This window comes from Parasteatoda tepidariorum, chromosome 8, assembly GCF_043381705.1.
Source record: "Parasteatoda tepidariorum isolate YZ-2023 chromosome 8, CAS_Ptep_4.0, whole genome shotgun sequence".
In the NCBI taxonomy this organism is placed as follows: domain Eukaryota; kingdom Metazoa; phylum Arthropoda; class Arachnida; order Araneae; family Theridiidae; genus Parasteatoda; species Parasteatoda tepidariorum.
The window spans coordinates 11,675,915-11,701,576 of NC_092211.1; the positions used below are offsets into that span (position 1 = coordinate 11,675,915).

The 25,662-nt window shown below is 31.8% G+C and overlaps 1 protein-coding gene across 1 annotated transcript in view; it reads right to left on the reverse strand.

Annotated features, from left to right (window-relative positions):
• LOC122269681 (neurotrimin-like) overlaps positions 1–25,662 on the reverse strand; it is a 340,405-nt gene that overhangs the window by 35,622 nt on the left and 279,121 nt on the right. Inside the window, exons 3-4 of the mRNA XM_071184496.1 lie at positions 14,474–14,681; positions 433–588 (exon numbers count right to left, since the gene is read on the reverse strand). Coding sequence (XP_071040597.1) covers positions 433–588; positions 14,474–14,681 — 364 coding nt within the window. The remainder of the gene's footprint in view (positions 1–432; positions 589–14,473; positions 14,682–25,662) is intronic.

The following is a 25,662-nucleotide window of genomic DNA, read 5'->3' on the forward strand; positions in this document are numbered from 1 at the left end:
GACGTATGAGTTAGAGTCCCCTTGCCGTCAGGCTAACCATGAGAGGTTCTCGTGATCTTTCTCTCCATGTAACGCAAATGCGGGTTAGTTCCATCAAAAAAGTCCTTTACAAAGGCAAATTTCTCAAATCCAGGAGTTACCGTGTCTTCTGGATTGGGTTCAAAATTACAGGGCTAAAGAGTTGAACATTAGAAGTCCTAAACCCAAAATAGGGTCAGCTGTTCAACGACGGTTATAAAATAATTATCATTTAACAATATATATAGTGCGTTGATACTTATCGATATTAATTGTTTATTAATATTTTTTTTTAATATTTATAGTGTGTTGATATTTTCTGTATTCACAATATATCGTGAGATAATATTGCTATAGTTTAAAAAATATGGATATTTCAAGATACATATGGACCTATTGTCTACTGCAGAGTACCTTTTTTGGAGCCTATTGTGATGTCTTTCTCGTCTTCTCTTCTCCACTTCACTTGTGGGAGGGGCGATCCCTTTGCTTCGCACCTCAGAGAGACGTCAGAACCTTCTCGAACATCTGTGTCCGAACTTGTCACATTCTCAGAAATTTTAGGAGGAACTGAAAAAACATACAAAGTGCATTTGAGTACGTAGCGATACACGTGATATTTCTTTCTTTTGACAGTGGCACGTTCAATATTATGAGAGATTTGGAAATAAGAATACGAAAACTTTGCCGTTGTATTAATTTTCATACACAATTGTTACACCTGTCGGAGTTCATTATCGTCGGTCAGCCCTATAATATGCTGGGAAATGTAGATAAAAAAAAGTGTTTGTTTTAAAATATTATTTTGAATTTCATACATCTTCAAGGGTGATAGATTTCAGTGAACAGATCACACGGTTCTTTGGTGTCTAAGAGAACCATGTCTGATGTCAAAGAACCATGTTTCAGTGAGCAGAAACATGGTTCTTGACCATGGTGGCTAAGAGTAAAGAGTTAAACCGATTTTATATCTGTCTTTTACCATCCTTTATGAAAGACCACTCATTCGATCATTGTCTAAGGTAAAGTTTTCGCCCTCCCCTAACATGGGTATGCGGGGATGAGCAGACAAATTCTCCCTCTCAGGTGAAGAGGCAGGGCCGGCTTACGCATGTCGCGGTCCCTAGGCAATGCTCGTCTCGGGCCCTCTCCCCTACCGTCTTCTAACTTCCTAATTATTATATATCACAGTATATTACCTATAGTATATTATCACATTATTCAATAAAAATATTGAATCAAACGAAAAGAATATGAGTAATTAATATATGCATTTAAAAAAAAATCATACAATAAGCTTAAATATTAACTCTTCTAACTTTTTTTGTTACAAAATCGTTCAAGACATCCTGAAAGTTAACCTTTTCCAATACATCATTTTCAATTGCCATTATGGCCAATGAATTTAAACGGTTTTGAGACATAGTTGAACGAAGACAGTTTTTAATTAATTTCAATTCTCGGTGGCTAGTTCTTCCCCTTTGTGGTTCTGTATGAGAAGAAATTTAAGGAAACGTTCAGCCGAAGTGAAAATTCAACGATTACATTAAAAATGTTTCAAAAATGTTGTCTATGACACAATACAAAGTCTGTATTTAGCGGATCGGGGAATTCCCCAGTCATGCGACGAACAAACCAGTACTGCCAACCTTATTTTTACATACTCTTTGGTAGCTTGGCCATAGAATATACAAGCCTATGGTAGGTACCAGGTACCAGAACAGTAAGTGTGCATTCACAACGTAGAATTTTGCGCGTTTTTCAAGCGTGTTGTGTTAAAAAAGCTGCTCTTGCTGTATAGTCATCTGATTAGTCGGCGTTAAAATTACCGCGATAAAATTGCTTGCGATTATATTACTGCGTTATATATGAACTAACTACCGTAATATTAATATCTAATTTGGAATGAGTTCAGAAATGTACTAAAATAGCGTCGATGTAATGTACAGAGCAAGACAATCGTCATTGAAATTTCGAATTAAATTTTTACTGTTTAAGAAACATTGTCAATTTTTTTTCTCTGTAGCACAGGGCCCCTGAACGTGGCGGGGCCCCTAGGCAGTTGCCAACAGTGCCTAATGGATAAAACGGCCCTGTGAAGAGGGGTAGGTCAGCACCGGTCGAGAGGCCCGGCGAAGATCCCCCCCCCTTCGGCATTTATTTAAAATCCAATGAGTTTTTACAAAAAATTTGCGATGGCAACGGCGCACATCAATGAAAGGAACATATAATTGAGAAAATAAAAAGTTTGCTGACAAAATATTTTGTTGTTAGGTCAAAGGACCCTTATAAAATAGCAGATAATATCACAGCATATCTCTACGATAGCAATCTTAACTACAAACACTGCGACACCTAAGAGGACAAATATATCGATCAATAAATAAGAAGAAAAAAAACTGTTATACTATATATTCTAGTCATGAAAATAAATAATTCAAAAATGTTTTGAAGATGTAATTAAAAATGTTTAAATGACTTCAAATATAATAATCCGCAGTTACTTAGACCAGTGGTGCCCTAAAGGTATTTCGCGGAACCCTAAGTTTCCGTGGAAGGGTCGGTAGGATTCCAAGTGTTTGGATTCCTTTTATTTAACCAGAAATTATATTCACATATTTATTCAATAACTCATTATTTGATTAATATTTCGATTATTTTAAGATCAAGTAAGTCAAGCATCACTGTGATGCCACATATTTCCTACCTTTTAAAATATCTTTAATTACTTAAACTTATAATCGTACTAATCGAATTATATTTAAATTAAATCAATAAGTTAATCTTTATTGTAGCGAGCATAAAATATTTTATTCATTTCTTATCGATCAATGTAACGGTTAACTTTTTATTTCATTACCAATGTAGACTCATTAATTCACTGTCGCACTTAATCGAAAACAAAAATCTGTTTATAACTCTTTATTCTTAAATTTCTTACCACAAATATGTTTCCGTTATATGGTTATACTAATTCTCACAGTTTTGTTGGCGACTCGTGATTGCCAAGGTATTTTCAAACTTAATATTGACATACTGGGTTGGCTTTGTTATATTGTGATAATTCGCCAATTTTGGATCTCCTATCCATGCTTCTCCTGTGTCCGTTGGGAACTTTCAATTTTATTCACATTTACTTTCAATTTCAAATTTCGTCCCGACAATTGAATATCATTATTATCCATGCTGTCAAAACTCTTGATGTGGGGGAGTGTTTAATTTGATCCCTTTAAGGGATTTCTCTCCTTCAATATGATTATATTTTTTTTGAATTGTGATCATTTTTCATAATTAATAAATTAATTTTGTTTAGGCGATTTTATTATTTCCTTAAGACAATTATCATTTTTACATCCATAATTAAGATGTGTTGCTAACGGCCAAACATTCCTGACAAATCTACGATCACTACCTGTATGCTGATAATGGCCGACATTATAGCCACTAGCCGCGGTCAGTTAGAGAGTGGATGATCCTTTGATCAGTAGATGAAGGGAACGAGGTTGTTTGGTATTAGTCTTCGCTAAACTTAAACTTCTGCACCATAACCCCTTCCTTCTCGCTCCCGTGAAAATGACGGGGCAAGGTTTCGCCCTCTATTTCTCGCTCCAGCGAAATTTCCAGGCTGGAGTGTTCAGTAGTAACGCGCCTATAAGAATAAAACTAATTCATTTCGTTTGCCCGGAAAACATTTTATTTCTCCTTTCACGCACCAGATGGCAATACCAGGATATTTTTAAGATAACTGTAGATAGTTAGTTTATTTTAAACTAGATGTCAGCATTAATCAAACACGTGTATTTGGCAAAATAGGCACTTTTATGACCGTTTTCTTGAAAATTAACCGATCGTAAAGTGCTCAACTTCACATACAGGTCGTCGGGTCATCCTCCCTTCTGCAATAGAATAAAATTGGGATGGCATGGCTTCGGATCAACCTCAGGGATGTTTCTCAGACAAATGTCAATGGCCCATGATGCAGTTCTATTGCGACGTAAATAAAGTACTACTACTACTCTAATAACAATCTATTGAATAAATTATGAAAATGCAGCATTTTTAAGAATTGCTTTCTTATTTTCGTTTAGAGTTTTCAAATTCTAAACATACAAACTGATTTGGTCCTCCGACAAACATTTTCAACGTTTATAGCAGTTCTTTTTAGGGTCAATTTTAACACAACCACAATTTAGCGTATTTTATTTTCTAGTCATTTAAAGATTATGCATAAAGCAAAAATGAATTCTGAACTGCACTCGATGCCGAGCCAGATTGGAACTTTCCGAGATAAAAACTAATTTTAATTGATGAAACGATCAAAAAAATTTATTTCATTCCTCACGTTCAAAATTATTAAAATTCTAGTGTTAAGATTTTCACAATTGACAATTAGGAGTTCCACCAAAAGAAGAAAAAAGTAGATCATTCAAGTGTAACAAAGTTGAAAACAATTTTTAAAGAAAACTAAAGAATTTTTTTTAGCAATCAAAAATTTGAGATTTATGCGTAATTTTTATAAAAACGATTGATTCCACTGAATGATTTAAGCATGGAATAATAATAGTTATATCATTCCCAGCACAGGTGGTTTGTGGGAATAGTTACTGCGAAAACAGTGGTAGCCTATACAAATCTATGCAAAATCTTTTTACGCCGCATTAATGAAAAATTTACAGTTAAAGGCTCTTCTATTTTAAATAAATCACCGAAGAAAAAATTCCTTCAAAAATAAGCTATCGCCATTTTTTATTTTAAAAGTCGTAAAAAAAGCGTTTTTTTATTTTAAACTAATATGTAGTATTTTGGTTCTTTTATTTTTCTTCTAAACAAATTGAGACAATGTTTTTTTTTTTTTTTAAATTTGTGGAATGACATTATGATAGAATATTTTTTATTTTTTTAAAAAAGACAATTCTTCCATTGTTTAATTACATTCCATTGTTAAATTTACAGTTAAAGGCTCTTCTATTTTAAATAAATCACCAAAGAAAAAATTCCTTCAGAAATAAGCTATCGCCATTTTTTATTTTAAAAAGTCGTAAAAAAATGCTTATTTATTTAAAATTAATATTCTAGTTCTATTCATTTTAGTTCCTTTATTTTTTTTTCTAAACAAATTGAGACAATGTTTGTTTTTTTTTTTTTTTTNTTTTTTTTTTTTTTTAAGTTTGTGGAATGACATTATGATAGAATATTTTTTTTTTCACCAAATAAAAAATAAAAACAAGCAATCGCCATTTTTTATTTTAAAAGTCGTAAAAAAATGCTTATTTATTTAAAATTAATACGCAGTATTTTAGTTCTTTTATTTTTTGGAAAAAAAATTGAGGCAATATTTTTTTTTCTAAATTTGTGGAACGACATTATGATAGGAGAATATTTTTTTTTCTTTAAAAGACAATTCTTCCATTGTTTAATTACATTCCATTGTTAAATTTACAGTTAAAGGCTCTTCTATTTTAAATAAATCACCAAATAAAAAATTCCTTCAAAAGTAAACAATCGCCATTTTTTATTTTAAAAGTCGTAAAAAATGCTTATTTATTTAAAATTAATATGTAATATTTTAGTTCTTTTATTATTTGGAAAAAAAATTGAGGCAGTAATTTTTTTTTTAAATTTGTGGAATGACATTATGATAGGAGAATATTTTTTTTTGTTAAAAAAAATAGACAATTCTTCCATTGTTTAAAAAATATTCTGACAATCCGTTTACCAAGAAAATTTGTGCGTTCCAATAACATACTAAAACACCATTGTCTTCATTCCTGACATAACCATCATAAGCTTGAACCTCCGATTTAAAAAAAAAAAGAACACAGAAATATTTTAAATTCTAACGGTTTTTTCGAGCAGAAAAATGTTCCATTTTTCACATCAAAAACCAATAAAAAAAAATTGCCCCCAATGAATGAAAATAGGAAGTAGAAAGAAGGGGGGCAGAAAAATTGCCCAAAACGCACTCATTTTCTTCCGTATTCGAAAATAATAATAAAGAAGACGTATATATTCGCGACAGCTGTATTTGAAATCACAGTCTTGAATCTATGACACGAAACCTACACATATTTTTTTTCTTTCTCTCTCTCCATATTTATTCTCCGAAGCTACTCCCCTTTAAAAAACGGTATTTCGCAATCCTTCTCCCTTGTTCGATCGCTAACATAGATATGAATAAAATGGGAGAGAGAAGAATATTCTCCTATTTGCAAAAGTGTATCGAAATGGTTTTCTTCTTTTCACTTTTTCTTTCGGGAGGGGGAGAAGGAATCCTTCAGCGTTGAAGGAGCGCGTTTTAGCGTGTCTTCTTGGCTTTATCTCCATTGAATTGGAGAAGGTCCCAAATATGGTATCATTGCATTTTTGAATAACTCAACGCGCCGCTAAAGAATGGATTCCAATAGAAGGGGTTCGTGTTTTTTTCGTGAAATGGACAGAGAGAGAGAAGCAAAATTGCATCCCATGATATCAAATGGAACATTTTCTTGGAAGTTTAGCTATTGAATCACATTTCGTATTGATATTTTGTTGCGAAACTGCTTGTTAAACTCAATATAGAGGGAACTTTTGAAAGACAAAATGCTACTATTTTATTTCTGTCTATGTGTATTTGCAAATTATATGATTTCAATGATAAGGATATCGATAGTAAATTGAAAAAAAATATTGAAATGTCGATAAAAAAAAATTTAAATTTTATGCTTAAAACATATGAATTTCTAAACCTGAACATTATTCGTAATACATTTCTACGAAAATGAACTCAAAATACGATTTTAAGGAAGGGGCACAGCTCGAAATGCGTGCTCACGAAAATGGACGTTGTCCGAAATGCGTCGTTTAAATGTCCAAGGACGAGGTAAGTGAACTGTGATTGGTCAGAAACATATTATGAGACAAATTCGCTGACTTCGGGGTGGCTAAGTATATTACAGATGTAACTTAGCAGGTAATGTTTTCCTTTTCAGAGCTGTAAATGGCAAAGTAACCCTGTCAGCAAAATAACTTGGGCTCTTATTGGGCCAATATTCATGGCTCAATAAGGGTTCAAAGTGCCGTTATTTTTCCGATATTGACCTTATATAGATTTACCCGATTCATCCGATATTTTACAGTCACTTTACGACCAATATCAGTCCTACATGGAATTGTCAGATTTACTCGATATTTTAAATCCATTATTTAGCCAATACAGGTATAATATTATCAATGTAGACCCTATATATAGGTCATTATAGGACCCACATTAAAACATCTAGACATCCCAATATTCGTCCCATCTTGTATGTTCTTATAGGACCTATACGAGGGTTGCTATTTATATTTCCGGCCTTGGCAACAGTAAGTGTTGCTAGGCGACCGCAGACGATTTTAATCGAAAGTTTGATATTTTTAAACATAAATGCAGCATACGATTTACCATTATAGCTTCATTTGTGTTGTTGACAGTAAATTGAAAAGTTCTTCTCTTTCAAAAAATGGAATTGAATCGTGAACATTTTCGTGTCATTATTTTTCATAACTTTCGACGTGGATTGTCAAGACAAGAGTGCTTCGATGAACTTAATTCTTTATTCAGCGATAAAGCGCCATCCTACAGCACTGTAAAAAATTGGTATAACGAATTTAATCGTGGTCGATGTTCGATCCAGGACGAATCCCGTGCAGGTCGTCCAAAATCCGTTGTTGTGCCAGAAAAGATCGATGCTGTGCGTGAACTGATAAAGCAAGATCGTCATGTGACATACCGTGAGATAGAGGCGTCTTTGGACATTAGTATGACTAGCATCAATAAAATATTGCATGAACATTTGAGCGTAAAAAAAATTTGTTCGCGTTGGATCCCGCATAATCTGACAAACGCTCAAAAAAAGGCTCGTGTCGATTGGTGCAAGGAAATGTTGGAAAAATACGTTCAAGGTACATCAAAGGCTGTGTATAACATCTACACAGGTGACGAATCATGGATCTATGCATATGAGCCGGAAACAAAACAGCAATCAACTGTATGGGTCTTCCAAGACGAGGCAAAACCAACAAAAGTTGTTCGAGGAAGAAGCACATCGAAACAAATGATTGCCTGTTTCTTCGGCATTAACGGTCATGTGGCAACAGTGGCGTTAGAGCAACGCAGGACGGTCAATTCTGAATGGTACACGACCATTTGTTTGCCAGAAGTCATCGGAGAAATTCGAAAAAAGCAGAAGAACAGGCGAATCATTCTTCATCATGACAATGCGAGCTCTCACACATCGACTCAAACAAAGGCATTTCTGACGGAGCGAAAGATCGAACTGATGGGTCATCCGCCGTACAGCCCTGATTTGGCACCCAATGACTTCTTCTTATTCCCACACATCAAAAATAAATTACGTGGACAACGATTTTCGACCCCCGAAGAAGCGGTTGATGCATTCAAAACGCATGTTTTGGAGTTACCTCAATCGGACTGGAAAAAGTGCTTTGAAAATTGGTTCAAACGCTTGCAAAAGTGTATTGATCATCATGGAGAATATTTTGAAAAACAATAAAACCAATTTCGATTCTACATATTTGTTTTTTCATTATTAGGCCAGAAATATAAATAGCAACCCTCGTATTGAACCAATTTTGGACCCAACTGGGGTCAAGGTAAAACTGTTTCTAGGGAAGTTTTAAAACTCTAATTTCCTAAAATGTAAATTTATTACGTACTATTAGCACTCATAGCAACATTGTAAAAACGACTGTTTACTTTTCTAACAAAAGGACAAATTTAATAAATGTACATTTATGCGTTATCATATTACGAATTTATAAATTTATTCTTTTAAAAAAAAAGAACAATACTCCTGAAAGCGGAATTGAATGTTATATTTATTTTCTGAAATAGCTATGTCCATTTTTGAGACACGCATTTCGAGTTGTGTCCATTTTCTTAGAGCAGCATTTCGAGCTGGGTCCATTTTCTTAGACCCGCATTTCGAGCTGGGTCCATTTTCTTAGACCCGCATTTCGAGCTGTGTTCATTTTCTTAGACCCACATTTCGAGCTGTGTCCATTTTCTTAGACCCGCATTTCGAGCAATGCCCATTTTCTTAGACCCACATTTCGAGCTGGGTCCATTTTCTTAGACCCGCATTTCGAGCTGTGTCCATTTTCTTAGACCCGCATTTCGAGCTGTGTTCATTTTCTTAGACCCGCATTTCGAGCTGTGTCCATTTTCTTAGACCGCATTTCGAGCTGTTTCCAGATTAAAAAACTTACATACGATTATTTAACAATGGAATAACTATGAGTTTGTAGATGTTATTTCTTCCAAAAAGCATTCAAAATTATATTTATTTTAAAGAATATTTTTGAACTTATTGTTCTACTTACTGGCCCACTCTGAGATTTTTTAACTACTTATAGAATTTTATGTTCTGGACAATTTTTGAGGAATAAGAACTTTTGGACACTATTTTAAACTCTCTATTTAATATTGTTGTTTTACGAGATTTTAGAATATTTTAAGAGTTTTTAGAATTTCTTAAATTTTTTTTTAGATTTTTGGAAATTTTTTTAGAATTTTGGAAATTTTTTCAGATTTTTTGGAAATTTTTTCAGATTTTTTGGAAATTTTTTTAGACTTTTTGAAAGATTTTTTTTTGGGATTTTTTTTAGGTAATATGGAAATTATTTTAGAATTTTCAGATTTCCTTAAACTGTTTTTACTTTAATTATTTTATTGTCAACCTTTAAAGTTTTAATGAATCTCAGGCTTCCCTCAGTCCGAGATGATATTTTAACTTTGTTTGTTTAGGCCTATTTTTAACTACCTTTCAAAATTAGAGGTTTTAATTCTCACTGACTTTACTTTAGATTTTTCTTAAAATTTGAGCATTTCACGAACTGCTTTTTTATTTTGTTCATTGAGTTAGTTTTGTACTCGAGTGTGTATTTGATGTTTGCCAATTACTTTTTGCTATACTTCTTAAAGGTTGTCAATGGTGACCTACTTTGACTTATAAATCATTAACTTTGATTTTATCTATGATTTATAAATCTTTATTGGAATTATTTTGCTCTGAAATTAATCTATAATTTATAAATCAAATTATAAATCCCTTTTGGAGATGTATGTTCGTTATGTATCCAACATCCACTTCCTCGTTCTTATTTGTCTGTTTATAACTGTATACGCGTTATCTCTACTGTGTGACTTTTATTACTTTGCGTATAGTTTGTCTACGGTAAGAACCCCACCGCAAATTCTGAAACCGTCTGCTTCTATGGAAACAAGAATAGAGCACTTAGGGGAGGGTAGATTCTCTTCATTTTAGGGCTAACACAATAGACCTAAGAAAAAGATACCCTTTCTTTCACCGACTCCAGTCAAAACTTATCCTAAACAATGAGCCCACACCCCTTTTTGAAATAGTTATACCTAGTTACTATAGTCACTGCCAGGGATCCAGACGAATGGCTAGGGGAGTTGCCTGTAAGAGTTTTGCGTTAAAACAAAAAGTATAGTCACATGTACTTTGAATAACCATTTTATAACTTAACCTAATACACAATTTGATTGCGTGCATAAGCTAATCTTAAGGATTTCAAAACTTTTAATAGTCAAACAATTTGTAAATTTTTTCAAAACGAATACCCTTTTTGAAAGTTAAAATAAATATATTCGCATTTCTTCTTTAAATTGAAAATAGTTAACTATGCAATAATTTAAATTTTTTAAAATTTTAGTTAAATATAGTGAGTTGACAGTTTATTTATACAACCAACTCCTTTTTTTCTTTTCTTTTCGAGAAAAAAAAAAGCTTCGTGCGTGCAATTGTAACTTACTTGGGCAAAATTTGTAGAGATGATCGTTAATTTTTACAATATTTATATTACTTATTCAATTTGGTAGTGTGCACTCTTTTCCATAGTGGTTTCAGCATCAAGCTATGGAAACAAAGGTCCCGGGTTCGTTGGCCAGGGTTTAAAACATCGTTTAGGCCAAGACTGAAAACAGCTTTTACACATATAAAGCTAATTTAAGGCCAATGGCCGTATATTTTAGAATGAAAATGTTTTAGACAAGCTTATATGGATGGGCAAAAATTTACAGTCCATGGCTAAATTATTAGACGCACTATAATATTCTATGTAAAATCTTAATTATCAGGTGATGCACTATACAGCTTTATTGTTTCCACGCGACTGAAACCGGTTTGCATTTGTTTACGCTCCTGTATCAATTAGTTCAATTAGACGATATATAATATAAATTCGATAATTTGATAAATTTGGCGATATACTATATAAATATGGAATATTTATGATATCAGGTATTATATTAGCATATTACAATAATTAGACCAAATTATTAGACTAACTAGTTTTTTAATAATGACATGTTTTGCACGAGTTTATGAGCAATACTTTATATTTAAACATACATGTCATGGGTTTTTATTCAGATTTTCATTACGTTTTTATGTACTTTATATTTTTATTTATTTTAAGCGTATTGCATTACAATGTTAACCAATTGATGCATAAGCGTAAACAAGTACAAACCGGTTTCTGTCGCATAAAAACAATAAAGCTGTATAGTATCACCTGATAATTAAGATTTTACATAGAATCTTATAGTGCGTCTAATAATTTGACCAGGAACTGTATTTTTACGATACATGAATGGTAAGTTATATGCCAGTCACTGACCGTAATATAGAGGTCAGTGACTGTGATTAAATAAATTTGAAATTAGATACAGTTTTAGGGATATGTCGTAGAATATTATTTATTCTCAGCCATTCAAAATGGGTAAAAATAAAAAAGAACGCATGAAATCACAAAAATATATAAGTGGACAGAAAAAAAGAAACTTTTATTGCGGTTCTGAATATTTTTTTTTTCTTAATCGATTACATTTTCATAGAGACGTCCGGAAGTGTTGCCAAATTTCCCTTTCTAAAAAAGAACTCATTCTCTGAAATAACTTGTTCTAGAAAAGAGCTCCCATAAATATTACCAGGCGAAGAACAGAAGNATATATAAAACTTCAGTTTTCGTGGGGATAATTGTTCCCCACTGAATTGGCACAGATTACATAAAAAAAAATTTTCAGAATTTTTCTTTTTGTTTTCGGTGTATTGGAGGGTGTATTCGGTGCATATGACTATTTTTGGCAAAAGACGGGGGTGGGGGAGGCAAAGCTTACAAAATTGAATTGCTATTATTTTCAGAAGTCATTTATATAAATGGTATTTCCTGTTCTCTCTTATCATAATTTCTAGGAGAGAGAAATTTATTTATCATTTTATATGTTTCTGACTTTTCTTTTTTAGAGAGTTGACTAGCTACATCAAATTATTGTTTGGAGAAGTCGATACATTGTGTAATATCACGATGGGTCATACAAGCATGAAAGGTCCAGTTTTAAAAAATGTAGATTTAATTAAATGAAGAATAATACTTTTTTTTTTATAGTTCGATTTTTATTAATAATTTCCGAATTCCAAGTACCCGAATACCAGGACATGGCTCCAAAACACAGAGTTGCCACAGAAAAAAAATGAACAAAATAGTTGCTTCTGTAGCCTAAAGCATGAAAATAGTCGCCTAAAATTATGAAAATAGTTGCCTAAATAAGAACAAAAACTTTGCAATAATATGACTAAAATTTTATTAAATGACTTCATTGTAATATACTATGATATACTTAGTCAAGTTAATGACCAGTATGATAATTTTCAAATAAACGTTAGTTGTTCTAGCATTAAATTTTTATATAAAAAAATTGGTATGTTTGCAGAACATTAAATACTTTTAAATGCTAGAATTAATTTAAAAAAAATAATATTTTATTAAAAAAACATACTCTTTCCATTAAATTTCCCTTTTATCAATAATTGATTTAGCAATTATATATAGATATATTAAAAAGTGATTACTAAAATTCGAAATTCATGCACCATAATATCGTATTAAAAATTGGGTTCTTTAAATGATGCAGAGTTTCGTAGCAATAACTGTTGAAAAAGAGATTGAGAAACAAAATAGATTCACAATGGAATCTGTGCAAATTGAGAGCATTAAAAAGTGATGACTCAAATTTGCAGTTCAATATTTGGTTAATTTTTAAGAAAGAAAAAAATTGATTATGTTCAAAAGCTACCGCGGGCCGTACGTTGTCAACTCAATTCACGCTAAAAAAACATTGCAGGAGCACAGAAAAGTCTCCCAATAGTCTCCTTTTTCTGAAAATAGTTGCTTTTTTAGCCTTTTCAGGCAAAAAAAGTTGCCATAGTTGTCTCAGGTCAAAAATAGTTGCAAATAGTTGCATTTTAGTCACCTGTGGCAACCCTCTAAACAAGGAGAAAAAAAACCCACCAATGTTGATAGTAACTAGCAAGTGTATACCGGACAACCTTTCACCTTAAAAATAAACCAGTTTAGAATAATGGTTCCCAAAAGGCGTTACGGAGAACCGTGGAAAGGTAACAGTGGCTTCGAGTGTTGGGCTTTTAAACCTGTATCTATATTTGTATCCAACCAATAATCCATAATTTATTTAATATTTCGGTTATCTTTCATTGCAATTTAGCTTAAATTATTTTAAATTAAGAATATAATGATTTTGATTGAAGAAGAAATTAAGAAGATAATGATTCTATACTTTAATCTAAATTACTTTGTAGTTTTTTTTTGCTGCATTCAATCACAGTTCTTAATGAACTTTATTTATACAGTCAGAGTTCCGCTGAACGAGCTCTAGAATTCGGAGTTCCATAGATTGAGAAACGGTCGTAGGAATACCGGGAAACTCACATGATGAATTGATATCCTGTTTCATCTCACCGTTATCATTACAAACTTCTCACTTTCTCATAAAAAAAAAGAAACTGAACTAAGTTTTTGCCCCGAGAAACTACGTTAACCTGATATTGATTAATCATACTCAAACTAGTTAAAAGTATCAAAGAATCTTATTTCATACTTTGCTAGTGTTTCATTTGGTATTGTATATATTACTATGAATGACCGAAATTGGTTGTTGACATCCACCGGTGAATGTTGACAGTCACATAATCGCTTTGGTAAATATTAGAAATATATACTAGTTCAACTAAGTGCCACTGCCCGATATACATTTAACCGGTACTCCAAACACTAATGTTTATCCTAATATATCCTCAGCAGCTATTAAAATATGGAATAAATATAAAAAGATCAAAGAATAAATTAATATCAAATCGAATATAACAAATATTTTGGACATTCACCAAAGCGACTATGAGATTGCTGATATTCATCGGAGAAAGTCGACATTCTCCTGATTTCAATCATTCACGGTAACATGTGCAATGCTTATGGGCAGTGGGTGAATTGTTTAATCACCTCATACTTCAACCGCCAGTTTTCGGTGTTCTATACGATGCTGCCATTTCCCACATTGATAATATAGATTCAAATAAAAGGTGGTCATACTTACCGACCACTTGAATCTTTCCCACGAGGTTCTTCATTGGAGATGTATTGACTTGACACATGTAGTGTCCTGAATCGGACTCATTGACATTCAGTATCTGCAACCACCACGTTCTGTAATTGTTGTGCGTGATCTTGTACCTGGGATTGCGAGTGACCACTCTGTCGTGTAACGTGAGCAAGGTGTGCCGGTCCATGTGGATCCACGCCACCTGCGAAATATTACATTCTAAAATTATACGAAGCAAGGCGTGGGAAGTGTTGTTATCAACAATGTCAACCTTCATCTATGAAAAGGTACCCGCCATAAAATCGAGTTAAATTGTTAATGTCTTATATACTAGTCAATTGGAATTGTATTTTTGTAGTGGTAGACAAACTATACAAGAAATTATTTTTTGAATGTATCGCCTCAAACTAAATGATCTTTATAGCTCAATTTTGTTGTTGGATTGGTTGTTCTATTTTCTGGGAGATTTTTTTCTTGTTGTTTCGGTATACCTTATTTTGTTTACTGCAAACGAAATAATTTTTACAGAGAACAATTATACAATTCCAAAAATTAAAATTTATTCTAGTTTAATTAAACTTTTTTTGAAATTCAACTCTATATTTTTTTCAACTGATATTTTCTTGTGCTCACGTATTAATTTTATTCACATTTGTCAGAATTATTTTTTGTTGATCAAACATAATATGTAAGACAATGAAGAGAGAAAAAAAATATTTGTTTTTAAGAATGAAAAAACTTTATTACAATTATAACACATTTTGTAAAATATTTTTTGTATATTTCCAGAGCTTATCGACTTCAGTGAACAGTAATTATTAATGCTGAGATAAGTATAGTTCCTTGTGATAAGTGTGACTGATATCGACTTCAGTGAATAGTATTGATTAATGCTGAGATATGTATGGTAAGTTGTTATGGCTACTGATATCGACTTCAGTGAACAGTATTGATTAATGCTGAAATAAGTATGGTCCCTTGCTATGTTGGCTGATATCGACTTCAGTGAACAGTACTGATTAATGTTGAGTTAAGTATGGTTCCTTGTTATGGTGGCTGATATCGACTTCAGTGGGCAGTATTGATTAATGCTGAGATAAGTAGTATGGCTCCTTGTTATGGTGGCTGATATCGACTTCAGTGGACAGTTTTGATTAATGCTGAGATAAGTAGTATGGTTCCTTGTTATGGTGGCTGATATCGACTTCAGTGAACAGTATTGATTAATGCTGAGATAAGTATGGTTTGCTATGTTGACTGATATCGACTTTAGTGCACAGTATTGATTAATGCTGAGATAAGTATGGTTCCTTGCTATGTTGGCTGATATCGACTTCAGTGAACAGTATTAATTAATGCTGAGATAAGTATAGTTCTTTGTTATGGTGACTGAGAGTAGACGTAAGACCAAAATGGTAAAAAATTAAAAGTTTTAGCTATTGAGAATGAACATATGATCGAAAAGGGTTAAAGATCAAAACTTGTTTGCCTATTTTAGTGTGAGCGTAAACTTTCAGTACATAATGATATGCGATGCAATTATTTGTGGGTGTAAACTATCAAAATATTTTTTGCTTCTTCGATATTTTGGAAAACACCGGCAGTTGTATTTAAAAAATCAAGGCTACTAGCCAAGAATATACATATAGGGGAAGAAGGCTAGCTTTCGTAACCAAAATGTAAACCAGTTCCATAAGGTTTGGTGCGGCCCCTGTGCATAAAGGAAAAAATAATATTTAGAGGTACAGCAGCTGAAGTTTTTGAAACGGACTAGCACCCTCCTCTCTTCCAAACCACTATTGAGGTTGAGAAGATTTTTTTTCTTCTTATTTATTATTGGTCTGCTCTACATTTCTACACTATTGATAAAAGGGTAGTGTACTGTTAATTAAAATATTTCTTTGAGAAACAATTTATATCATCCATGTTGATTAAATCTGATGACACATTTTGACACAGAAAGAAAGAATACCTAAATCAAAATTTTTGATGGTTTTTGATTGATGGACCCACATAATCTTGATGGTAACCATCAATAATTCCATCATGAACTACGTATTATATTTTTCATGGTGACCAACATAAGAAACCATCACCCCTATATAGTATTTCGGAATGATTTATGATTGTCCATTATAAGAATAGCAACTTACTTTGATGGTTCGTTCATGTTGAACTATCAGAAATTTTCATCATAGTTTCTTAGAAATCAAATGTTGGAACGATCATGAACAACCATCATCCCGATGTAGAAATTCGTACTGATTTATAATGATCCAACATAAAAGAAAAAACAGAAATTGTTTTGATGGTATATTTCTGCTGAACCATCTAGAATTCTCTTTAAACCATCATGGAAATGTATAGTTGAAACCATCATTGACCATCACGGATCAGCATGAATTGTTGGTTCATAAGAATCAAACTTCTCTCGATGGTGAACGATCATAGTATTAAAGTAGCATTTTCCATCATGGAATGATGGAAGTTTGTTGACATGTCAACCATGCACGGATTATGGAAAATGCTGGATGATACTGATCATCAAATGATGTTTGACCATCATGAATCGCACTGAAACCAACATAAATCATTAAAATTTTTTGATTTGACCATCAAGAATTTTGAATCAGCGTACCCTACCGTACATTTAGAGCTGCCCAGTTACCGGTTCTCAGGTGACGTACCTCCCGACAGTCACTTTGCTTCTTATGCGCTTTGCTTCTTATGATGCTCTGTTAAAACTGAGTCTGTTGTTCCCCCTGTAAGTTGTTTTTCTGGTGTAGCATACCTAACCGAGCAGTTCCTAGCATTAGTTACGTATTCTAAGAGCTGGACTTCTTCTCCTTTCTATATTCTTTGGTAACTAGCGTGCTATCTGCTCCACTTTTAAAAATGATTATTTTTTTTAAAATCTAAAACTAAAAAACTCATTTTTGAAGAAATGTCAATATATATATTTTTTTAAACTTCTTTTATTTTTCGAGAAGATTATTTTTTTTCATTGCTAAAAAGTAATTAATTACTTTTTATCTGTAAAAACTGTAACTTTAAATATATTATTCTAGAAAAGAGAAACATTGGATACATTTCAATTACTGCACTCTTTTACAAGGTGGTATCTAATCTCTTCCTTTTCGACAGGGGTCAGAAAAAAAATTGCTTCAGACAAAAAAATAAATTGTTTGAGTGTTTGAGAATGAAAAAAAATATTCTAATTTGAGTTAAAACAAGCATTCCTGCGGAGTAAGCACAAAATTTTAAATGATTATATAAACATTACTTTTTAACGGTTAGAATTTTAACAGGCCATAAAATAGTATTCGGTTTATTTATGATTCATATATTTAAGTTTCTTAATATATTTCCACAGCGTAAAAGATTGTAGTTTTTCAATAACCACATTTTATGTTTACTGTCGTTTACAGTCCCTTGCCAATTATTAAACGCACTATAAGATTTTATGTAAAATCGTAATTATCGGGTACTATACAACAGTGTTCCCCAACATTTTTATCACCACGGACCTGTGAACCAGGGGCGTACGCAGAATTTTTTCAAGGGGGGTGTTCATAATTTTCTGAAACTACTAAAAGAAATTCGAGTCTGTAATAAAGCACTATTATTTCTCTAATTTAGACAGCTGGACAATTTTGACTTTTTGACAGCATTTAACCAACATTGTTTAGTTAAATTTTGATTTGATTTTTTAAGTTTAAGAACATAATGTAATAACTTTTGAAAAAAGTCAAATGTCATATGGGTGGGAAGTAACACTTTGAGGGCCACTTTCACATTCATCAGATTTTGTTATGCTAGAAACGTTTTCTTCAACGGAAGTATCACATTTCTGTACAACAGAGAAACTTACATTGGTACTAGATGCTGTCACCTCACTAATTTCAGGTCGTGATTTTTTCTCAAAATAATTAAAATTTTTTAAATTCTTGCCTTTTGACATCCTAAAGATCCGCGGCCCGCAGGGGGAGGTGGATTGTTTATATTTCAGATTATTTTGTTTTATTAATTTTAATTTAATTGTATTTAAACATGCCTTCAAAATAAAATACAGCTACACCTAAAAATAAATATAAAGTGATGTAACATATTAACTTACTATAACGTTAAATCAATGAGAACCCAAAGCTTGTTTCTCTGCAATGAGACGGTTGCATCTGGGGGTAATCGGAGACAATGATGCATTACAAATATTAAAAAATTTATGTCACTACCTTCGGTTCAAAATAAATAAAATTTTAATGGAGCACAGATATTTTTAATTTGGGGTATAAATCTAGGAATTTAAATTCCGTTTCAATGAAATGGGCGCCCCGGTGCCATTTTATCCACGGACCGGGAGTTAGGGAACACTGCTATACAACATTATTATTTTTACGTGGCTGAAACCGGTTTACACTTGTTTATGTTCGTGCATCAATTGGTTACCATTGTAATGCAATACGTTAGAAATAAATACAAATAGGAAGTATATAAAAAATATCCTGAATAAAAACCCATTGCACATTTGTTTAAGTACCAAAGTATTGCATATAAACTCGTGCAAAACATGTCATTATTAAAACACTTCAGTACGTCTAATAATTTGAACTAATCATTATAATATACTCATATAATACCTGATATAATAATTATTCTATATTTATGTAATATATTACGTAATTTTCGCCAATCTTCGAATTTATATTATACATTATCCAATTTAACCAATTCATACACAGACGTAAACAAGTGCAAACCGGTTTCAGTCCCGTAAAAACAATAAAGCTGTATAGTATCACCTGATAATTAAGGTTTTGCATAGAATCTTATAGTGCGTGTAATAATTCGACCAGGGACTGTATTTCGTTTCTAAACTAAAAGGCGAAAATGAAGCAATTTTAAATTTCAAACTAACCGTGTGATTACATAGCCTCATCTATCAAAATTTTCTTTCACTTTTCTACCCACTTAGTGAAAACGTTTTTTTTTTATCACGTAGCACATTAATTACTTATAGTTTTATGTTTCTGATTAACAGTTTTCAGCACTTTCTTAATTATATCCTAAAAGCTAATAAATAATGAGTCTGAAAAACGATTCATCGTAAAAATCACTTAATAAACTTTCAAAAAAAATACTACCACTACGGCATACATATAGTTTTTTGTGAGTGAGTTCGTGAATTCATGTTTTTAGCACTCTTTTTCTGTTTTCATATTAATACCAAATACTTCTTTAAAAAAAAGTTGTGAATTTACCCGTCTCCATCTCCCTCTTAATCTCTCTCGCTCTTTCATTTCTCATTTAAAAAATAAATAAACATAGCAGTAGAGTAGAAAGAAAAAAAGAAAAAAAAAAGGCAAAATTCGTTACTCTAGTTAAAAATTCCATTAGTCGTTCTTTGACGCATGTAATTATACATGAAGGATTACAAGTTCGGTCCCGGCTCTCCTATTATTGGCCGGCGTCTGCTTAATTAGAAATGACATGAAACGGCAAATTCTGCATACAGAATGCGAATAAATAAGTAATGATTGTTTGGGAATTAGTTCCGCTTGTTTCAACAAAATGCGATACATTCTGTTCATCCTTTTTAGAAGAAAAAGAAGAGGGATCGAATAATCTCCATCGAATGGAACAATCTGCTCTTGGAATATTAACGAATCGAGAGATGAGAGCGGAGGGATTTTTAAAAGTTATTAAAAATGGGATAACGAATATTAACCTAATGTTGAATTAGAAATATTTAGATCATATCAGATGCAATAGTATTCTGGAAGCAAATGTGTATGAAAAGTGTAATTTTTTTCAACGAATGCCAAAAAAATTCAGAATTAGGAATTATTAGATTTTTACTAAATTCAATAAAAATTCGTAATTCAAAATTGTTGTAGAAAGGACAAATTTAAAAACAAGTGAAAAAGGGCATAATTTGTGATAGAACTTAAAATTTCGGAATTTTATAGAAAATTATTCATCTCTAAATACAGTCAAACCTCGCTATAGTGAACCTTCAAGGGAGCGAAATCTGGGTTTACTATAACCGAGACTTCACTATATCTGTTCCGCAAACAATTTTATCTAATGGTTCCAAAGTTCCCCCTTTTATTACACATTATTTAAATGAATGAGCAATAAAATAAAGTACAAAAATAACTTAAAAGTAATATGTAGTAACAAAAAATGCGTTAAATTAAATTTTTTATTACTCTTCGTCTTACGTACAAAAAAAATTAATAATCTTTAGCTGATGAGCAATCCTCAACATCAGATATGGAAACACTTCCCGAATCTCGGATAATTTTTTGCTGCGCTTTTTATTTCGCTTTTTTAAACCTGTCTAACCAGCCATTCGAGCACATAAGAGTAGTCTCACTAAATCGCTTAGCAAATTCATCGGCTTTGGCTTGAAGCATTTGTCCAGATACTGGAAAATTGCGTCATTCTTGAATGCTGAATCCATTCAATAATGTTATTCAATAATGAATCAAACAAGAGAAGAAGCTTGTTGCTACATTCCATGCTATAGATGATATTAAACATCGGTATGTGTATTAATTTTGAAGTAGAAATTTCAAAATTATTGCTAAAAAAGGAAGAAAATTAGTCGAAGGCAGAAAAAAGTCCAACTTCCTCCCGTTTTTTGGTTCACTATATCCACAAAGAACATTATACGTGTGTAGCAAGGCACGGGAGCAAACATTTCGTTCACTATATCCGGGAGTTCACTATAAACCATGTTCACTATAGCGGGATTGGAATGTATTGGTTTTTACGAAGAATAAGCTATAAAAATGAGGTTTTTTATATGAAAAACAAAATTGATGCAATGGGTAAGTTCCTTGATTTGGAGTTTCTGGAGCCCAACTCCAAAATGTTTCGACTGTATCGTTCGAAAACAGGCAAAAAAGTTTAATTAATTTAAATTTTTAGCGAAGAGAGGAGATATTCTATTCCTCTCTTTTTGTTAATAACGAAAGATTTTGTGAAATGGATCGAAAACAAAATTTTTATTTTAATACAAAATATTTTCAAAGCTGCACCGACTGTATTTTTTGTTGAAACTTTTTTCACCAAAATAAAAAAAAAATATAATATATGCATTTAGAAATCGAGAGTTTGATTGATGCATTTTATACAGACAGATCAAACCAGATTCAGTAAGAATGTAACCTAAGTTTATAAAAATCGTGACTTGTATTTTATTATTTTTTAAGATTTCATCTCGCTTTTATTGTAGTTGTTTCTCTGATAGAATTGGGTAACAATTCGAAAAGAAGTGAAGTGATTATGCTTAACCAAGTAGTAGGGAACCGATTATCCGGAAGGATCGGGACCATCGCTATTCCGGATAACTGATTTTTCCGGTTTTCCTAATCGCTACAAAAAGCCGTTTGTTTATTGTTAAACCCAACAAGAAAAATGTTTTTTTGGAAATAATCTTAAAAAGAAGAAAAAACGATGAAGGAATACACTAATGATTATTTCTAAAATGATGGTAAGGTAAACATCCTTCAAAAAAGAAAAAAAATCCTAAAATCTTATGACGAAAAAAAAAATTTTTTTTTTAAATGGCGCGAAAATTTATCGAATTTCGTTCCGGTTTTTTGGTTTTCCGGTTTTCTGAATTCCGGATAACGCGTTCTGTACTGTAATTCAAATCAGATTTAATTAGACGCCTCTACGCCACGTCACGCTTGTGTGTCGCACCTGATTAACTTCTCCATCAATGAATGTCGTGATTTACGAACGATGGCGTCATTGGCAGGTATCCAATTATTTAAAATTTTGATGAAAGTAGAGCTCTTGAATTAGACTGATTAGAGCCCCTTAAGACTGATAGTATAGGAGCCTTAAGATCTGGTTTCTTAGGACAAGCGCCTTATCTGGGCGTCAGCGTGACGTCAACGTCCCGCTGATGCCAATAAAATACTAGTTTGTTAGCTCAAGGCCTGGTTTCTTAGAACTAGCGCCTTATCTGGGCGTCGGCGGAAAGTTGACGTAGAGCTGACGCCAAAAAAATACTTTTTTGTTAGATCAGCGTGAGCAGTCGGTCCAACGCAGACATTATCTCTCATTGCGCATGCGTTAATAACGTAAACAAATATTTATTTTGAATTTGTATTGATTTTGTTATTGTCGACCAGTGTTTTAGAGAACAAATAATGACTTTGTCCAAGAAAAAACACATTATAGCTGAGCTAAATGAAGAGTGCTATGTTTAATGAAGAAGCTATGTTTAATGTCAAAATCAAAATCTTGGCTGATTTCAATGTGCTGTTGGATGTTGTCCGCCATTGCTTCTGTGGTTAACGTCACGTTGTAATCCAACTGCAGTTGAGTTGGACGGCAATTGTAGTTCAAGATGAGCGTTCGATGACGTATACTATCAAACTCACAAATGGACCAATCAGAGGTTAGCGCTGATTTCCAGCTGACGGCGTCCTGCCCTAAGAAACCAGGCCTTTAGATAAAAGAAAAGAGTATTGTTAAATAAAGAATAATGACGTCACGAGAAAAACATGAACTAGATCATTTGAAAGCTTGACCGTCAAACGATTGTTTACTTTTCAAAATTTGATGAAAATTGAAACGTTGTCTAATTGGGGTTATAAAATAAGACGTCTTTTAAAATAAAACCTGAAGAAACAAAAACTTTGCTGCGTGAAAACTTGTTAAAACCATTTTTCAATAAAATCATTACCGCAGTTTTATAAATTTAGTTTTTTAGAAGAAAAAATTCCGTTTTTAAGATTTATTGTTCGCTTAAGCTCCAGCTTATAAACAAGAGAGGAAGTAGAGATAGCTAGCAGGTTAAATTGTGCTTTCGCTATTCTAAATAAATTTTGGGCATGTGCAGGACAATATCAAATGAAAAATAAATCCGAATACACAATTCCAATGCTCAATCTGTACTTTTATACATCGGTTACAGATCAGAATCTTGCTATAACTTAAAAATAAATAGAAATAAGTTGCTGGTTTTTAGCAATAAATGTATTAGAAGAACTTTTAAAAATAAAATAGTTTCAGGAAATACCTAACAACAAGTTATTTAAAATCAGTAAACAAAAAACCAATAGAATCAGATAATACCTTTAACCCACTTGCTGTATATCCAGCGATTTCTAGTAACAAACTTCGTGCACCCCACTATTTCTGGTAGGATGTATTTCTCCCGTCTATTTAAATGTGGAACCGGTATTCATTTCGGCTTTTCTGTGATTTTTAATATCTAGTTGTCCATATTTTTTGCGAAATATATAAGCAAATTTTTCAACATTTTATGTACTCTTTTCAAAAAGTGCTGTTTCTTTTTTCTTTTTTTTTAAGAAAAAAAAACATTTCGAATAAATGTTTCGTAAGTATTTTGCATATTTTCATTAGCATACACGTTTTATCTTCGTATTTCATAAAATAAATCATAATTCAACTAAGATTTTTCAAAATTTTGATTTGATATGATTATTCTTCAATTTCCATTTTCGAATAGCAGGTTTTTTTACGATCTAAACTCTTATACAAAGAAAATTTGATTATTTAACTCTAAAATGTATTTAGATTTGAAATATGTAATAAAAATATACCATCTTGAATCTATTTAATAAAAAATAATTCGCTGTGAGAGGATACACATACTTTTTACAGAAATTATGAGTAAATTTTTCCTCGATCTTTTGTAATAATAAGTAAAGAATGCTACTGTTTCAAATTCTAGAACTTAAATCTGCTTCAGCGATAAATTCTATAGATTGAAAGCTGAAATGAGAAACAATTTAACTATTACTATTTACTTAAATTTAATCCATAATTCTGTTGATACAGGCATGAAAGATAAGGAAATGAGTTGAAAGTTCTATTTACCATCATACTATACCTGCATTAATTCATAAGGATCGAATAATTTTAAGCAAATAAGACGAAAATAAAGGATGTAAAAACTTCTATCAAAGTACTTTTAAAGTACTCTAAAATGCGTCTAGAATAAATTTTGAAATCGATGAATAAGTATTATAATTTAGAGAAGGACAAAGACGCTAACTTGTTTGAAATAATAGTCCTTGCAACTATAAAACTTACAGCCCCTAGCCAAATTATTAGACGCATTGTAAGATTCTATGTAAAATCTTAATTATCAGGTAATAACTATACAGCTTTAGTGTTTTTATGCAGCTGTAGCTGGTTTACACTTGCTTTTGTCCGTGTATTCATTGGTTAACATTGTAATGCAATACGCTAACAATAAATACAAATGGAAAGTATATAAAAAATCTCCTCTATAAAAACCCATTACATGTATGTTTAAATATAAAAGTATTGTCTATAAACTTGTGCAAAACATGCAATTATTAAAACACTACAGTGCGTCTAATTATTATAATATACTTATATAATACCTGATATAATAAATATTCTATATTTATATAATATATCGTCCAATTTATCCAATTGTCGAATTTCTATCATATATCGTCGAATTGAACTAATGGATACACTAAAGCAAACAAATTAAAAAAGAACAATACAGCTGTATAGTATTACCTGATAATTAAGATTTTGCACAGAATATCTTATAGTGTGTCGATTAATTTGGCCCGAACAAAGCAGTTACTACTGTTTTGTTCAAGCTTTTGAAGAAAACTTACATTTACATTTAATGAATTTAGAAAAAACGGCTTTTAAAAAATAGAAAAAACAGATAGCCGTGTATAAAAAAGCATTTTTTCAATAAAAAGATCCAAATTTTTCCGAAAAAACTAAAATACATAGATTCAGAAGAACGTAGAATGTTTTCAAAAGTACAATTTTGTTAGTAATTCCTTTCATCTAAGATCAATTGCAAGATTTTACAATTTCGTTGACTTTATAAGCTCACATACATCATCAAAAAATAAACATTTATATTTAGAAATTTCATATATTTTTATTTATTTTATTTCCTTCTTTATAAAGTTTAACAAACTCAAATACAGTGAAGTTATCAATTTCAGAGGAAGAAAAACAAGTACGGGCTGAACGTAGAGAATTTTCAAAAAAATGAATTAAAAATATTTACATGAGTCAAATTTATAAATATTTAATAGGTTTTCATTAAAGCTTCATGAAGATAATTCCGAATTATGAAAATAATTGAAGTTGTTTCAATAAATGAAAAAAAATATTGCATTTATAATTAAAGTTTT